The following is an 18,765-nucleotide window of genomic DNA, read 5'->3' on the forward strand; positions in this document are numbered from 1 at the left end:
CAAGATTTTCCAATCAGCCCTACCCTTTGGTTTTTGGAGAACAGTCATTCAGAGCGGCTGTGTGCTTCCCCGTGGATAATTAATTAGTACCCAAAAAAGGCTGTATGAAAAAACTGTCACCTAATGCATACAGGCACATATTCAAAACTGAGATATTCAAAACTGCTTTAGAATAATCTATCACCTTTCTCATGTTAAACTAGTTCTTTGTTAATGCCTACACAGACTTTTCTTAGGTTGCACAATATTTTTTAATCTCTACACATCTGTATTTTACTAGCATTTGCAAAAAAAAGCCTGTATTAGCACAATGAGTATTAAAAACCAGTGGTTCAAACTCATTTCTTAAGTACCTCCACAGGTCATGCTTTCAGTATTTTATCCTACCTTGCACAGGTGCTTTAAATCGGTGACAATGGTTTAGTATTCACGATAGCTATTTTATCTAAAATAAATTCCCAAAGCATGGCCTGTTGGGGGTACTTGAGGACTGAAATTCGAAATGACTGGACAACAACAAACCCAAACGTTTTCAATTAGAACTTGCCAAACTGATTACCTGAGTATAGAGGTCATGTAACTTGGGCTCCAAGAACAAAGCACGTGGATTGGAAAACTTTGAAAACACTTTCAGGTGTTCAATGAGCTGTCTGTAAATAAAAAGTCAGTTTGTAAATATATGACAGAATATAGTTAGTTTACACGATGCGTCACTGTTAGGATTATTTGTTTTTATATTCCACTGAAATAAAACTTTTTCACTTAAATTTGATGAAGAAGTACAGTGGCCAGATGCTTGCTGGGCGATTTTGCTGAGGAAGACCGGACTAGCTCACAGAAAGCATTGCTCTGAATATTTTTTTTTTTAATGGTAAAAAGGCATTTGTGCTTAAATTGAAATACCCTTCCCCTCTCATTCTTAATTTCTAGATTGATCTTATTAATGGAGCTTTGCCCATGTACAAACTGATGTACACTTTTAGAGGGTGCCCAATGAAGTTTGAAAAGATTTGATCTGGGTGGCTCCCTTCGGTTTCTGGGGGTATTGATGTGTAATTCAGTATACTATACATAGACCTTTCTTAAGAAATCATGGGGTTTCCCTTCAGGGTGGCTCCTTCCAGCCATTGTGAAATGTTAATCAAGGTCTTATCTCGTTATAGTACCACGTGACTACCAGCAGCATGTTATTATGCTTTTTGTTTGTTTTGTCTTTTATGCTCATGGCTGAATTTAATACTCTTTATGATCCTGCCTCATTGCTATTCACATACACCACTTTTGTATCTGACGGTTTTCTTCGGTATCCAATGCTTTGAGAACCTCTGGAATTGAGTCTTTGATGTGCCAATTTTAATGTCATGTGATATGGTTCTAAGTTTCTGAAACTTAATAAAAATTACCCTAAAAAAGTGAATTCCTATGATGTGGGTTCATAAGATTAATGTATGCGAGTGACACAGCACCAGTACAAATAAGCTACAAGAGTACAACTGCCTTAGCTTTTTACATTTGCAGTAATCAGTACTGTGGACTGGTAAACAGACTGGCAGTTACATGCATTTAGCAAGTTATAAATGCCTGTATGTATACTGATTAAGATATCCTACACAAAGATAATAAAGGGGAGACAGAGAGATGCTTTAAATCAGATATGTCAAAGGTACAGGAAGCAGTGGACTGAAGTAGAATAAGTGGCCACATGATTTCTATTGAGGGCTGCACCTTTTGTTACTAAACCCAGAACCTGCATTCACTATATCTGGTCTCCCACAGTACACAGAACATGGAAACGCAATTATTTTAGTAAATGTAAACTTCTAAATATCTTTTCTCATCAGCAGTATATAGCAGCCTTGTGACTTCTATCAGTTCCCAGTAAAGCTTGCAGGTGGAGTTTTCATTCTCCCCTGATTCTTTGTCTGACCAGTGCTGATCACATGCACAGGATCAAACAGCCTTTATACACAATGCAGAGGATTAACCCCTTAGGTTCCACAGTGAGTATAACAAGCATGCTTTACTGCATATACACACAGATTTTACTGTTGTGGGTTTAGTAACACTTGAAGTCCAGAGGAAGATACCACTTTCAAAATGAATATTATAGTAATATCTGTAACTTACAATGTCTATCCCCAAGAAAGAGGATTAGGCAAGCATTTAGTTATGAGGAAATTAAGAATTCATAACTTGAAGCCATATTAACTTCTTGAACTGGCTGAGGGCCACAAGAAAGGAATGAGAAGGCATCAGGTGGCCCAAATAAATGTTTTATTTATTTGGTCCAAATAAAAAGACCTATATTCTGAATGTGAAAACGGTCAAAAGGCAGTAAAGATAATGCAACACTACTCCCACAAGACCTTATGTATCAAAATTCCACAGCAGAGAAATAAAAAAAAAGTGTCTATATAGACCGTGATAATAATGCAAGTAATATTTAATTTTAGCTTCAACTAGGCAAATCCTCCCTTTTAAAGTACTTTTTAATTTTAAATCAAGAGGTCCTTGAGTCTGCATTGTTGTGAACATAAAAGGAAATAAAATATCGTGTTCCTTCCTTTAACAAATCTCCAGTCAAGTATGCTCTTCAATAAGTTTCACTAGATATTCAATTTACAGAAGGGGAACTATCAAAAGGGATTTAAAGGGATATTTTTAAAACTGCCTATATGAAAATGGCAATAGTTGCTAAAACTATGATACTCAATTAGAAAAATCTATAAAAGTACAGTTTTCCCTCACAGAGCTCTAAAGGCAAAATATGAAAACACAGTTACACAACAGATGACAGTCCAAATTTCAATTATACTTTCATTTCTACTATTTTAAAAGGGGTAGACTTGTTTAAAGAATATGAAATGCAGAGCGCTGCACTGACAGCTTTCAAACAGAAAGCCTGTACTGAGGTATGGGCAGAAAGCTGTAGCATGTGTCTTGCAGCAGCCTGAAATTAAACCTTATCTGCAGATACTCTGCAAGCTCGGGAGAAATAAATATAATAAATGCAGTTTTTTTTTTTCACCTGCAAAAACATGGGCGTTTATTATTTTTATTTTATAAAATGTGAACTTAGCCTTTAAAGATTTGTCAGTAATTAATGTTTGTACCAACATAAGTAATTTTTCTTTTATTACAAAGTGATCACATATTTGACTTATTCAGACTCACTTTGAGGCAGCTCTTCTTGTTTTCTTAGTTTGCAACCCTGTATTGCTGGGTTCATCAAACTCTGCATGGTCTTCCTCTTCCATAACTGCATCCTCTTCTAGAGTGACACTTTCTTCAGCTCCACTTTTTGCCTCAACTCCACTCTTTGCATTGTCTATACCTTTCTTGCGAAGGTCCTGGGAAGGGGCTACTAGAAAGTCTGCTGGATAATATTCATTGCTGAAAAGGAGTATTGTAACAGAATGTTTACATATCTTATTTATATTAGAAAAGGGAGTAGGTGCAAATAAATATTACTTCCCACTCAGCCAGCGCTATAGCCAATATATATATATATACAGACAATAAATTATTAATATAAATGTAATAATTCCCCTGAGGGAAAACCCAGCTGCTGCTATTAAATCAAAGTATAAATATCACATAGGTGCGAAATTAACTCAATAGTTGCAATGCCTCGTACACACGCAACGATTATCGGCCGACCGATCGGCCGTCTTTTGTCCAAGTTGTGTTTTGTTGGTTGGAATGTGCCTAGACTGCACATGAATTTTCTCGGCCAACAAAAATCTACTTCAGAAGTGATGTCATGTGCTGGTTTGTTTTCTTTGTGTTTTTTCTTCACTGAGCATGCCCAGTCTTGCTCATCAGATTTTTGTCTGCCGAAATCTGTACTGACTGACGAAAAATCGGCCGTTGTGTTGTTGGCCAACAAAAATTTTATAGCCTGCACACCAGATTATTTTCGGCCGAAAAGTCGGAGTCGGTTGTCGAAAGCATCATACTAACAAGCCGAAAATCGGCCGATCGGACTTTGGCCGAAAATTCACGGCCAACTATCGACGCGAGTACGAGGCTTAACATGAAGAGAAATAACATGGGCTTCATAGGGCAATACTCAATATGTGATATCGTGTTTATATTACTGCAGGACTCCTAGCTAGAACCGATCTTTTTGCAATCAATATACAAAGTTTTATTTGTATCTGGCACATACAAAGAAAACTAGCTATATTTCTTGAAAAACAAAATGAGATTAAGACATTACAGAAAGACATATGTGCATCTATTAAACCAGAGCCAATTAAGAATCATTCTAGGTGGGAAGAATAAATAAATCAAGATAGCTCAAGTAATAAAAGTCTTAAAATAAACAAAAGCAGAAGGGGACATTAAAGAGGCATCAACTAGCCTTTACCCAATAGAAAAAAAAAAAATCCACAAAAATGTAATGATATCACATGTAATGTAATGTAAAAATTAATAAATCTGAAATAAATTCTGAAATAAAAGTATAGGAGTGCCAAATTAAATGATTTAAAGACAAGATGGTAATATTTCTATTTGCTAAGTTTTGTTTTTAAAAAACTCTGACTTTCGAGCAAATAAGAAAAAGTCTTTCATTCAGATGATTTACATTTAGTATTCCCACACTTCAAATCACGGAAAGCCACAAAAACAGTAAGGACAGACCTTCCTCCAAAGCAGGCAAACTCATAAAACCTTGCAAAAGGTCACTCCAGCAACCACTATATACAGCAAAACAAATAAAGGAATTTCACTGAACTTAATGACTTTTGTCACTACATATTTGTATGGCAATGTCAGGACTTTTACAATGCAAGAGTTCCACCGTGTATTTTAAAAATTCATATGGAGATATTTATATAAGTGAGCAAAGAAGCTTTTAACTGCTTGTCATGTAACAGTCTGATCACCAAGGAAAGTTCTCTTTATAATAGCTATTGCCTTAGTCTTTCTTGGTCGCCATTCTAACCAATGACTAGAGAAAGTAGTCAATGGTTTACTACAACCCAATTCCTAGAAGTGTTGCTGCAACAGCATTTCTACCTTATTCCCTCAACGATGAAAGGCTTTAAAGCTAAAGTTTAGGTATGAATATTCTTGCATAGGTACATTGGTCCATCTTGGACCAATGTAAGTGTAGCAGGATTCCCAGCCGTTTTGCTGGATATGGGTCCCCCTGGGCCACCGGGTGCAACAAAAATGCCCCTGTGCATGTTCCTCCAAGTGTGAGCGCTAAGACAATGACCAGTCCAGTAACTTTGGGTTTTTTGTATTTATTGAGAACTTGGATGGGAGAAGGGAATGAGTGGGATACTCCTTTGGCTCAACTATGCACAATTTGCTAGGGACAACTGAAAACGCTTCTTGGCGCTGACTTGACGCTGGCTAGATGCCGGTCAACGTCGGTTGATGCTAGTTAACGCTGGCTTGCTGCCTGTTAACTCTAAACTGACCGTGGACTGCTTTCTCACATAAAGAAGTCCTTTCTTTAGCCCCCCTAAGCACTCCTTGCTGAGGTAGCTACTTGTGCTGCTGCTGCACTGCTAAACACTTCAGGGCCCACCTGGCACCCTCTTTCTCTCACTTATCTTCAGGGCTTAAACACCAGCACCCCCTTTTTTTAAACCTTCTCCATAGGTTAGCTGGCTCCTGGTTCCCCTTGACCTTCTGGAGTGGTCCCCTCTTCTAGGCAGACCCCTGGGCAAGTACAAAAACAGTATCGTAAGTACTGTCTCAAGTACTTACGATACTGTTTTTCCCAGAAAATTCTGCCCAGCACCTCCACTGGGTCCACAGCACTCTGGATCCCTCCTCTGCAGCTCAGCTCAACCTTCGCCCTCTAGGCTGACCGCCCAGGACACTCTCACTTGCGCTGATAGGAGGAGAGACAGCCGTCACCCTCCTCCCGGGACTCTGCTTCCCGCCAAAGACACTGCGTCATGTGCTGCTCCCCTCGGACTTATATCCCAGGATGCCTTGCGGCAGATTCTGCCCTCTGAGATGGATACAAGCCCTGGTGTGCTATTGGTCAGGTTTTCTCCACTGTCCAATAAGAGCCCTCATTGGATACAGTGGGGAGACTCCCCAGACTCAACAGACACCCTTGGAAGTACATGACAGCCTAAATAAATGATCAGGCCCTCCTGATATGCAGACAGGGCCACCCATATGCTTCTTTCTAGCACCTACCTAGGAGGGTGCTACATAAGCATGCATGTGCCATATCTGGCCGATCCCCGTGGAAGCTGCAAGGCACCACAACTAAAGTGATCGCCACTAGCTTCCAGGTACCGCATAGCACAGATGCCATACAAAGAACACTTTGCATTTTCTCAATTTCTCAGTTTCTCAGTGAGTTCTCTCATTAAGCGAATTGGAGATGGTGATGTCTTCACCCACCTCTTCCCATCAGAGAATGTCCTGCATTTATTGTGAAAATGCAAAGTGTTCTGTAAATGGCTACCCAATGTTTTCATAATAGTGGGGCAGCCGCTTGGCACAAGACCCGGCAGCTAGAGGCAATCACTGTAGTAGCGGTGCCTACTAGAGTGATTTCCAGCTTCCACAGGGAACCCACAGGTAGGGCACATGCATACCTACATTGGAGTCCAGATACAACATAATTTCTGAATGGTTGCTACTATGACTGAACTTTAAACAGTCTTATTAAATAAGGATTTTTGCTGGATGTCAGAGGACTTCTGGGTACTCCAGAGTTAGGTTCATGCACATGGGCCCAAAAACCCTACTTTTAGAGACATCATGCAGTTTTTTTCAGCCAGTGCCCATGCACGTTGTGGCATTTAGTCTTATACTGTAGAGTGCAGGGACATTTTAATAATGCATTCTGAGAGGAGCCTGTTGGCATTATTTACACAAATAAGTACATAAACACATGCCAAAACAAGCATTTTTTACACTGGATTTTTCTGAAATATACAGCATAGATGAGAGTATTTTATTACACCTATGTGCATGACGCCTTAGGCAAACTGCTATCACCTGCTCATGTATTTAAAAATATCATACACCCCCCCCCCCCCCCCCCATCAATTGCTGCCCTTTCTACTTGTTCTCTTGTAGATAACCATCCTATCAATACATGGATGGATCAATGCGTATGATTTATTCACAATATTTTTGGTAAATTAATACTTCTCCATTTGAGAGATGTCAAAATCAGAATATTTACTGAAATGCAGAAGACAGCTACTGTTGCATAGTGTAAGATGGTGATACGCTGCTTTTTTATAGCATACAGTCTTACCTTATGAACCTGAGCAGGAGAGGGGAAAGTTCCCTGGACCTCGGCTCCACCCGGTCCGGAAACAGTGACATTGCTTTCCAAAGCAAGAACCGAAAGTTGGTGTAATCAGTCCTGTCATTTATATCAGTTCTGCATTTCAGCGTATCAACATATAAGATTCCAACGTCTCCAGCATTAGAAATATCAATTCCATGGGTCTGGCTGTTTGTTGCTTCCTGATTTAGCTGCTCATCCTGAAGCTCCTTCTCTATAAAAAAAAATGGAACATGTCTCCAAACAGAATTTATGACCACAGCTCAAAACACGAAAATGTAATCTATTGCAGCTTATCAACACTTATATGTGGTGGCTGCATTATATTTTAAATATTTTTTTCTCCTTTATTTTTACCTGGTGATCAAGCCAGTTACACACGTGCTGTCTTAGGGTGGTCCTACTTTATGAAGGAGCAATAGAAACACCTTTGGACAGCAGCATTGTCCATTTGAATAGAGTAGTGTTAAGTCTAGTACACAAGGGCCGAATATCTGGCGACATCAGCTGGTTCATAAAAAAAACAGTCAATATTTAGCCCGTGTGTATGGCAGCCAGTCCGAAAGAAGGCGGCCGGCTTCTGTTGGACGTGCATGCTGGAAACCCAGCAGCTGACCATTTTCCGATCAGCACTCTCAGCCAATGATAAACAGAAATTAAAACAAAAATAACTTTGCTTCGTCAATCTATAAAAGGCAGCCGTTATTAAATGGCACTACTTTTGAAAGCAGAAAACCAGTGAACCTGGAATGGTTTACTCCAATATCTACAAAACATAAGCAGGTTTATTTGGCTTATCCAGCTGACCAGAATTGGGAGTGCTTTGGAGTTACCACCTCTATAAATGTAATGACACTGGACCGCTCACCGGAGCTTGGATGTGTGCAGCCAACATTTAGAGTCTGTCACCCTAACACATGCCCTTTTGACCACTCCTAACTGAGGGTCAAATGTTCTGGTGAGGAGATATTTTCTTCAGAGCATGTGGTGTTGTATCGTCTGTGGACCAGATTCATTTCTTGGTGCTGGATTCTCCTCCATCTTTTATTGATTGGTTTCATCCAAGGGGAAAATCGAATTATTTGCTGTGGACTTATGGACTGTTCTTGGGGCTGACCTTTGGCTTTCTATAGGCACAGATATATGAAATGTTCCTCCTTTCCATCATTTTTATATATGTGGCGCTGTACACCTTATTTTTACTCCCAGCCAATGGCCAGAGTGTTCTGGGGGGGGGGGGGGGTCACAACAGCTGGAGGGGTAGTTTGCTGTACTAAAATTGGATTGTTAGTACAGTGGCTCTGACCAGAGCTGTAAGACTCCGGTGTGCAGCAACAGTTTTTTTTTCACGTTATTATAAAAAAAGCTGACAATTGCAAGCACCCCTGTCAATGTTAAATGTTTTTTCTTAGCACTCAAACTGCCACTTTTGCTGCACAGCTTGATCTGTTAAAGGAAGTTAGAAAATAACAGACTTTCTTACGAAAACAAAGGAAAAAAAGCCTAAAAAGGATACTAATGCAGCCACCACATCTAAGAATTGGCAGGCTGCAATATAATACATTTCAGGTTTTTTGATTGTTTGGCTAATGCTATTTTAATCAATAGTGTCCATTTATAAAATACGATGTACAGTACGAGTTAGTTTACCTCCTAGCTTCAGGTCTTTTCATGTTGAGTGCTTGTGTGTCTCCAGGACAAAGAGATTACATCTTGGTTGTTACCAAAAATTCATTATATCCCACTCTCCTTTTTGTACAGTGGTTAGTATAATGCACCATAAATGATCACTGTATCTAGCAAATGTATATTGGGCACAGGCTGACTGGAGGATTCAAAGACTGCTGTTTACACCCATGTCAAAGTGACAAGGAATAACAATGGCCAAGCATTTTAAGTAGGAAAGTAACCATGCTGAAACTGGAAGGAGTGACACCATCAATGGCTTAAATATATACCAATCTAACTAAAATATACTCATAATTAATATTATTTACATTTGTTATTGGAGATTTCACATAAACTGTTATACTCTAAGAAAATGCAATAAATGTTAACAGAGGTCTCATTCTGACCACTCAGTAATAAGTATAGTATTAGTCCCTGATGGACCAGCCAAGTGCATCTCAAAAGTCCTTCAACTTTGGCACATTTACACTTTGGAGTTACCAGAGCACCCGCATTATAAAATATTTTTCCAACGGCAAATATAATCTGATATGGATGTTACTTCACAATCAGTAAAAAATTACCAGCATAAGCAGCAGACTTTTCCAAATGCTCGTAGAACACCTTCCAGAAAGCTTTATTTTCCATTTCATTTGCATGAGACCTATAAAAGAAAATATGGGGATAAGTTTACTCTCTGAGAATACAGCCAGTAAACATATTCTTCACTTTTCTCAGGCTGAGCCATCTAGCACAAAATGTTACATTAATAGAACATTTCCCACAAAAATGTGTCAAGCAGGAAGTTCTAAGAACACAATTGGATTATTTATTAAAACATCAACAGTTGAGAAAAAAAAAACATTTTACAAAGTCACGTCATAGTCAGTTACTGCCAGAATAAATTCAATTTACTTACGCAATAAGCTCAATAACCGGGTCCCACAGAGGGGTGAAGTTAATATACAGCATTGCTAGTAAATACCTCAATGGAACCTGTGTAAACGGAAAAGAAAAAAATGTTAGAAGCAGCTATTGAAAAGAACAAGCACTACATTTGTGTGGTGCATGAATCACCATTCCATGAGGGAGGGGCAATTCCATTTGGTTGTACCCAAATCTGCAATAAAAACACTCAACTCTCGAAAAATGTAAAGTATTGGGTTTATCAAAAAGAAAGGATGCACTTCCACCTAGCAGCACTAGGGTTACCAGTTCAAATCCCAACCATGATACTATCTGCCTGGAGTTTACATTTTCTCCCTGCGCCTGCATGGGGACCTTAGATTGTAAGCTCCTTGAAGGTAGAGACTAATGTGAACGTGCAATATATATGTGAAGCGCTGTGTAAATTAATGGTGCTATACAAGTCCCTGAAAAAAAAAAAAAATTAGCAAAACAAATGCTGTTTTACTGTTTGTTAATGTGGTCGCCTCACATCATCTTGCCACTGTCATTTAAAAGTCAACATGCCACCGCACCAATTATTGACAGCAATATCTATAAAATGTGCATGTCAATGTTGTGACAGCCCAGGGTATGTCTGAATCAGAACATGACCTAAAACAGCATAGGAGGGTACAGCAGGAATGTTACTAATCTCATACTATTTCATAACAAACACCAAGTTCTATACTCCAATAATGATGTGTGCTTTAACATACAGTATCTCCCAAAAGTGAGTACACCCCTCACATTTTTGTAAATATTTTATTATATCTTTTCATGTGACAACATGAAGAAATTACACTTTGCTACAATGTAAAGTAGTGAGTGTACAGCTTGTATAACAGTGTAAATTTGCTGTCCCCTCAAAATAACTCAACACACAGCCATTAATGTCTAAACCGCTGACAACAAAAGCGAGTACACCCCTAGATGCAAATGTCGCAATGGTCGACCAAAGAAGTTGAGTGCATGTGCTCAGCATTAAAGAGGTTGTCTTTGGGAAATTGACGTATTATGAGTGCCTCCAGCATTGCTGCAGAGGTTAAATGGGAGGGGGTTAACATGTCAGTGCTCAGGCCATATGCCGCACACTGCATCAAATTGGTCTGCCTGGCTGTTGTCCCAGAGGGAAGCCTCTTCTAAAGATGATGCACAAGAAAGCCTGCAAACAGTTTGCTGAAGACAAGCAGACTAAGGACATGGATTACTGAAACCATGTCCTGTGGGTCTAATGAGACCAAGATAAACGTATTTGGTTCAGATGGTGTCAAGCGTGTGTGGCGGCAACCAGGTGAGGAGTACAAAGACAAGTGTGTCTTGCCTACAGTCAAGCATGGTGGTGGGAGTGTCATGGTCTGGGGCTGCATGAGTGCTGCTGGCACTGGGGAGCTACAGTTCATTGGGGGAACCATGAATGCCAACATGTACTGTGACATACAGAGCTCCTTCGGAGACTGGGCTGCCGGGCAGTATTCCAGCATGATAATGACCCCAACCACACCTCCAAGAGGACCACTGCCTTTTTAAAAAAGCTGAAGGCAAAGGTGATGGACTGGCCTCCAGACCTAAACCCTATTGAGCATCTGTGGGGCATCCTCAAATGGAAGGTGGAGGAGCGCAAGGTTTCTAACATCCACCAGCTCCGTGATGTGGAGTGGAAGAGGACTCCAGAGGCTAACTGTGAAGCTCTGGTGAACTCCATGCCCAAGAGGGTTAAGGCAGCGCTGAAAAATAATGGTGGCCACATAAAATATTGACACTTTGGGCCAAATTCAGACATTTTAACTTAGGGGTGTACTCACTTTTGTTGCCAGCGGGTTTAGACATTAATGGCTGTATGTTGAATTATTTTGAGGGGACAGCAAATGTACACTGTTATACAAGCTGTACACTCACTACTTTACATTGTAGCAAAGTGTCATTTCTTCAGTGTTGTCACATGAAAAGATATAATAAGGTAATTACAAGAATGTGAGGGGTGTACTCACTTTTGTGAGATACTGTAAATAAAATATTTTGTCACAAAATAGTATTCAAATTAAATATGTAATGTGAAAAAAAAGTGTGAGGGTTTTAAAAAAGGTAGGTGTCTGTCTATCATTTTATCTAGAAGGCAAATAAAGTCCTGTTCTCTGTATCACAGTAACTGACTGCAGGTTATAGTAATGAGTTTCAGTAATCTTCGCCCCCCTGCTCTTTTAACTCATTTACTTCTTCTGCTATATTATTGCCTCTTGGGAGAATAGGAAGCAATTTTATCCCCTACTGGAACACATTGGATCATGCTTTCATGGTTTTTTTTGCCTTTTAGTGGTTGAACTACATTGATTTGTGTCTTATCCAACCAAACTATGTAACTATACTATATGTAGCTACAGACTATGCAAATAGCCTAGGTCAAATGACATGCCATCTACTGCATAAAATATGAATGACTCCACATGCTTTTTGCTATAAATACCTTTTTAGGTTTTGGATAGAGTAAGAATTGACTCCTGTAAGGTTTTTTTTTTTGTTTTGTTTTTTACTGCAGTCTGTGTACCATCAAGGAAATTTCCCTTCACTTTCTTTTATAGAGACACAGCAGAAAGCAAGAGGACATCTGACCAAAGAGACAGTTTCTCTCTGTGCAGCATGTCTGTCTCTCCCTGCTATTTCCGTGGTCTGTGTGAAGCCGATCACCTCCTCACCCCTCCCCTCCTGGAAGTGCGACCAAGCTTTTCCCGGCAGCTGCTCCACAACCCTCTATCTTAAGTGGGGTACACACTAGTAAAAAATCTGCTGAAAATTCCCGTCCGAGGTAAAATCGTACGATTTTCGGCTAGTGTGTACACAACTTTCAGCTGCCAATGCCAACATTTTCAACAAAAAAAAAAAACGGAGGGACAAACACCAAAATTGTTATCGTCTGTCCCCAGCACGACCAATTTTCGTTTAATGTGTGTGCAGTACGTCCGCGAAAAATCGGATACGAAAGACCACGCATGATCTGAAGTTGCTGACGACCCGGAAATCTAGGAACAAACGTCCCAAAGAAAAAAAAAAAGAAAAATCGGACGAGAAATTTCGTGAACATTATGCACTGCCAACTAAAAACGGTTATGACAGCTGAGCATGAGAGAAAAAAATCTGAGGATATTTCGTCAGATTTTCGTAAAGTGTGTACGAGCCTTAACATATGTCAGTGGGGAAAAACAGCCCTCCCACTGGACTCCATGCAGATTGGAAAAAAAGGAAAGAAAACCACATGGCCACACAACAGTACTATTGAAAAAAGGTATATAGAGATGAAAAAAAAAAAACTTTAACCACAAACAACTTCAACTGCAAAAAAGAATGCTGGTGCTACAATCTTATATAGAACTAAGACACAACATTAGGTTCTTTTAAACCTCCCACTTAGCACACAATTTCAGAAAAATGTAATGTCAAGGTCTAGGTTCATTATTACAGAACCAAATTTGCAAAAAACTGAAAATTAGGTTTCCTAAAATCATTGAAATGTACACATTTGAGCTGGGGTATTTGTTGTTTTTCTAAACAAAGCTTCCGTTCCACATTAAATGTCAGCTTAGTAATTTCTCAATAATATGACATAATGTGTACTCCACAGGTTATATGATATAAAATATAATACACCAACCTCCTTGAAGTCTTCCTTTGCAACTGAGTGCACAAGATCATGCCTCAGTTTCCGAAGATGAAGAAGTTTATCTCGGTATTCATGGACAGTGGCTGGGACAAGCTCAGATTGCAGGAGAATGGAAAACACATGAAGGTTTTCTCCTTCTTTAGACTCCTGGAAAAAAAACAGTTTGGTAAGACTTTACTTTATATTCATTCTGTTTGATAGTCCACTCATGTGAATGCTTACCTCCAGACTCATACGTGGTTGGGAAGAAAAGTGATTTAGTATCCTTATAGTAAGAAGTCGCACCTAGAAAAAAAATTACACACAATAAGAGACATTTTTTAATGACCTTTAGCTGTGATCAGTTGGGAATGTGTGAAAGACAATAGTAGAAGTTATCTCCTTTTTGAAACAATGGGGTTGATCTAGTACAACTGTGCATGGTAGCCAATCAGCTTCTAAAGGCTAGTACACACCACTATTTTTTTTTCGTTGCAAGTGCAAAAAAACTGACAGTTCAGGTCGGAGCCGCTGTAATAACAATCTGATGTTAGTACAGCGATCTTCCATGCTGTGCTATTGTGTTCTGACAGGGGGATCGGATGTCCTCCCCCCACACCCAGGAAACCCCTAACAGAACACTTGGGTCAGTGCTCTCAGCCAATATTTCCAGCATGCTCATTCGACACAGGCTGGCCTAAACAGCCAGCTTCGGTCAGACAGGCTGCCATACACACAGGCTGAATGTCGGACATTTTTTAATGAAACTGCTGATGTCCACAACATTTGGCCCATGTGTACTAGGCTTTACTTTAGCTTGTTCACTTAGGCTTTAATAAAAATACATGGAAGCAGATTGGTTTCTGTGCAGAGCTGCACTGATTTTGCACTCTCCAGAAAATCAATCCCACTGTCTTCAAGGGAGCCATACACAGGTAGGAGTGTGAGTGCTCTCACTTATAGGTTTTCTTTTTTGGCTTGTTTCATAGATCCCTTGAAACTACTGGGTATTTAAACAGGAGAAAAAGAGAAACAGAAAATATGAAAAGGAGCCCAAAGTCAAGGCTGGCTCCATATAGAGATATATCTTATTTATATGCCATAATTCACAGCTCAAATATTATACATTTACAGTATATACATAAAATCTTTTCATTTACAGATAAAAATTTAATACATGACTCCCAACATACTATGGATTAGCACAGCAGAGCTGCATGCTATACACCTCCCAATGTTTCCTCTAGTAAAGGACGGGTCACATTTGTGATGTCTGATTGAATGCTGTAAACAATTGGTTTCTATCAGCAGCCAAAAGATGAAATGGCTGAATAGTAAAGGCAGGATTAGAGCTGCATATGCTGACTGGGTGGAATATACAATCTTTCATATTTACTTGGTTAATAAAAATGCTTTTAGCAGGGACCTAACCATATTACAAAATTAAAAAAAGCACCAAACCACAATACATTCCCTTTGAAACTATCAGCCACAGACCATCAAACCCACCTTTTACCAAAACGGTAAGAATTACTACTGTTAAGCACATTAGACTTGCATGCAAGCAGCTGTTCTGTAATGTTACAGGAAGAACTGACCCCAAGATACAACTATAAGCATGCACATGAACAGCTTTTTTTTTTTTTAAAATGTGAACTCTGGAATGAGAGGATTTAAGATGAAGAAGTTAAATGGTCACTATGCTGGTTTTGCAAGCGAATATAGAATTATTTTTTATTTAAAATACAATGAATAATGAGTTATGGTAGCATTAAACTAGTAAGCATCATACATTTAAACACACAAATCTGCAAAGGATGACAGGGCAGGATCAATACATCAAAAAGCTTTGCATTTATTTTGCAATGATATACCTTTGACAAGTTGCTCGATATATTATACTGCAACTTGGAAAAGAGCTCCATTTGGATATCAAACGAAAGTTGCTGCTGGCAACCACAGAACACTAATCTAGTGAAGTAAAGGTCTGCCAAAAGCAAGGCACTTGGCTCATCGGGAAAAGAGCTAAAAAATATATAAAAACAAAAAGATCAGACATCAACCTTTCATTACCAAAGCTACATACCAGATTAAAACATACAAACATCAGAAGCATCGCTGATTGGTGTCTATGATCTTGTAAATGGCAGTCAAATACAATTTTCTCTAAGAGCTATTTATTAGGCTTTACTTAATACAAGTATGTTGTACATTTTTTTTACCACTGGCTAATCAGAATATTGTAAAGATATTCCCATCCCTGCATTTCATATCAGTGAATGTTAGCAAGCTCATCTAATAACATAGTGTGTATAAAAACTATATGTACTATACATAACAACCAATAAATAGATTAATGCATCATAGTGGAGCATCTTGGATCCTAGGCCCTGACCCAAATTAGGTATAAATCTCACCCCCGTCAGCTACTAAACTTCACCCGCTCTCATTCAGCTGTAAAAATGTCAAACTTCTGTTGCCCACTGAAGTTCTATCTTTTGATGGTTGAAAGACAAGGGCATGGCTTATCCCAGACACAGGGTAGGTTTAATTTCAACTTGGATAGAAGTTAGGGCCCAACGTACAACCTGAGCCTAGGATCAAAGAAGGAGGATTCAAAAGGGATCAATATGAGGACTACTACAGGTACCTGCAGGCATTACAAGGTGGCTGCACTTCATCACTGCTGTTATGTTATGTCTTAGTCCAGATCAGATTTAGTTTAACAATCCCATGTGTACAGAGAATAAAATGACATACTTTTCCTACCCATTACAAATTTTTGTGATAAAAGATCAGCTCAGTAAAGCACAGATGCCTCCAGGACCAGAAGGCTGGTTGTGTTTGCAGAATATGCATGCAACTTACAGAAGAAGGTCTTTAATGTTTTCCATTGGAATTATATGAAGAATTTCAGCAGAATCATCCAGGCTGAGAAGAGTACTCACTGCCTGGCAAGCTATCCACAAGACTCCTGAAAAAATAAGAAAGACCGTTGATGTACAAAGGAACCATAAAGTCCATATAAAATAGTTCCAGGTCTATAAATAAGGAACGATTGGTTAAAATATAGTCTATTAAACCCAAAAACTATAATGATTAAAGTAGAATTAAATGTAAAAAATGAAGAACGACTGACAGGCAGGAGACACTATTGGTCTTTTCTATCATAACTGTTTCTGACTGTCTGACAGTGTTCGTGTACACATGCGCAGCTTAATGTACATTTACTGCACAGCTCTGTGCCATGCTGAAGTGACTGCCATGATGTCATTGCGGCCTGGCCAATCGATCGGCCAAAAAGTTGAAACAGGAAAGAAGACCGTGAGGGAATAGAAGAGCCTGTGTGACTGACAGGAGCCACTGGAGGGGATCGACTGGCAGGTAGGTATATCATAATGTGCTAATATGCTGTGCATACTAGTACATCACAGCTAAAAGCTCCTGGGGGCCCATTTTCCAAATTTTTTGGAAAGGTTTATTTAACTTTAAAGCCAACTCTTGCATTTTACACTCCCTTCTTACATTTGCTCTCCTGCTGCTTGGAGCACTATGTACTTCTGAGTATAGGGCACCTTGTAACTCACAATTCATCTTGTCACATGATCTCACCAGACCTTGGCACCAGCATTTTCACCTGGGGTGAATGAAAACGACCCTCTGTCCTGTGTAGGCTACAACTAAGATGGACTCAAAATGCGCAAACAACTGTATTGCTCAAGCTAGCTTCCTCGTTGAAATAAGCAGCAGGGCACTGCTGCTCTAATCTGTTCTGAGGTACTTCCAACCCAAAAAACAGTGGACACCGTGCAACTGCAGTTCGGCAAATTTGTTTAAAACCAATGACAAACTCAGGGACATTTTTGCAAAAGCATTAAGTCACTGACTCCTTAGCTTTCCCATCAAAAAAAGATTGTGCCATATTCCGACACTGCAATCCAATGTGCATTTTGTGAACAGACGACACTAAGGGATTGATTTACTAAGGAAAAATAGACTTGCACTAATTTCCCTTAGTAAACGTGGTGAAGCTTTTACGTTGTAAAGAATACCCAAGGAAATTTAAAAAAAACATCAGTTTTTCTTGCACATTATAGGATGATGGAAATCAGCAAAACATTACCACATTTTCTAAGCTCTGGGGAAAATGCAAAGGGCAGAGTATTTTTGCCTTTAGTAACCCACCCCCAAGAGTGGTTGAGTAGTTTATCAAAAGACGACAAGCCGCCTTATTGACCACTCAGTCAACGATGTGTCCTCTCAGCTTACAGCAGATAATTAAAGTAGCTGTAATGGCTAAAGGTTTTTTTAACCTTAATTCTCTGCATTTAGGTAAAAAAAAAAAAAAACCTCTTGGGTGCAGCTCGCCCCACCTGCCCTTGTAAATAATTACCTTAGCCCAAGCTCGATCCAGCGCTCAGCCATTGGCTCCTGCTGTTGTAAATCAAATCCAATAACAAACAGAGTGGTGGTGGGGCCGAGCTGTACTATGTGTGTCAATAGGCATAGCAGTTTGCTATGGGGGTACTCAAATGCAAGAGGAGCCAGGAAAGCTGATGGGGTATCCTAGAAGAGAACTGGACATGCTCTGTGCAAAACCATTGCACAGAGCAAGTATAACATGTTTTTTATTTAAAAAAAAAAATCCTTTAATTTCACTTTAAGAGCTGAATGTATTTCTACCAGATCAATAGGTATGTTTCTATACTTTCAGGTTCTGTAAAGTGATAAATCCTGGACTATTGTGCATGTATTGCAGAGAAGTACTACATATGTGTTTCTTTATTTTACCTTGACATATGATTTAAGTACAGAAAAAGACCAATGGGTTATTCAATAAAACAGTAAAAAATAGACGCTGGTGAAAACTAAGTTGCCAAAGCAAACAATCATAATCTTTTACTATTATGACCTCCTTAAAGAAATTCCGCTAAGAGTTACTACAATTTGCTGCTTTCACAGTTTATATAATGAGTACACAGATGTAAAACGTCTTCAAAGTTCTGCTCATTCAAAGTATCAAAAGGTTTTTCACATTTTGTAACTTACCCCGTGTAAATTGTATTTGGTTTATAAAGGAAAAAATGCTTCCTATAATTTCCGATAAAATTGGTATAATTCTTTCTTTATCCATAGGTCTGAAACCGAAAACGAAAAGTTAATTGTTGTACATACATTAGGGGTATAATCGACATTACAATCTGCAAATTTTCCATTCTGTCACCAAGAAATAAAA

At 39.1% G+C, this 18,765-nt stretch overlaps 1 protein-coding gene across 1 annotated transcript in view; it reads right to left on the reverse strand.

Moving 5' to 3' along the window:
* UTP20 (UTP20 small subunit processome component) overlaps positions 1-18,765 on the reverse strand; it is a 159,469-nt gene that overhangs the window by 98,196 nt on the left and 42,508 nt on the right. Inside the window, exons 14-23 of the mRNA XM_082254752.1 lie at positions 18,579-18,667; positions 16,398-16,503; positions 15,404-15,554; positions 13,773-13,835; positions 13,542-13,697; positions 9,870-9,946; positions 9,535-9,614; positions 7,250-7,496; positions 3,175-3,393; positions 560-650 (exon numbers count right to left, since the gene is read on the reverse strand). Coding sequence (XP_082110878.1) covers positions 560-650; positions 3,175-3,393; positions 7,250-7,496; positions 9,535-9,614; positions 9,870-9,946; positions 13,542-13,697; positions 13,773-13,835; positions 15,404-15,554; positions 16,398-16,503; positions 18,579-18,667 — 1,279 coding nt within the window. The remainder of the gene's footprint in view (positions 1-559; positions 651-3,174; positions 3,394-7,249; positions 7,497-9,534; positions 9,615-9,869; positions 9,947-13,541; positions 13,698-13,772; positions 13,836-15,403; positions 15,555-16,397; positions 16,504-18,578; positions 18,668-18,765) is intronic.

The sequence above is a fragment of the Pelophylax lessonae genome (assembly GCF_965119305.1).
Source record: "Pelophylax lessonae genome assembly, chromosome: 4".
In the NCBI taxonomy this organism is placed as follows: domain Eukaryota; kingdom Metazoa; phylum Chordata; class Amphibia; order Anura; family Ranidae; genus Pelophylax; species Pelophylax lessonae.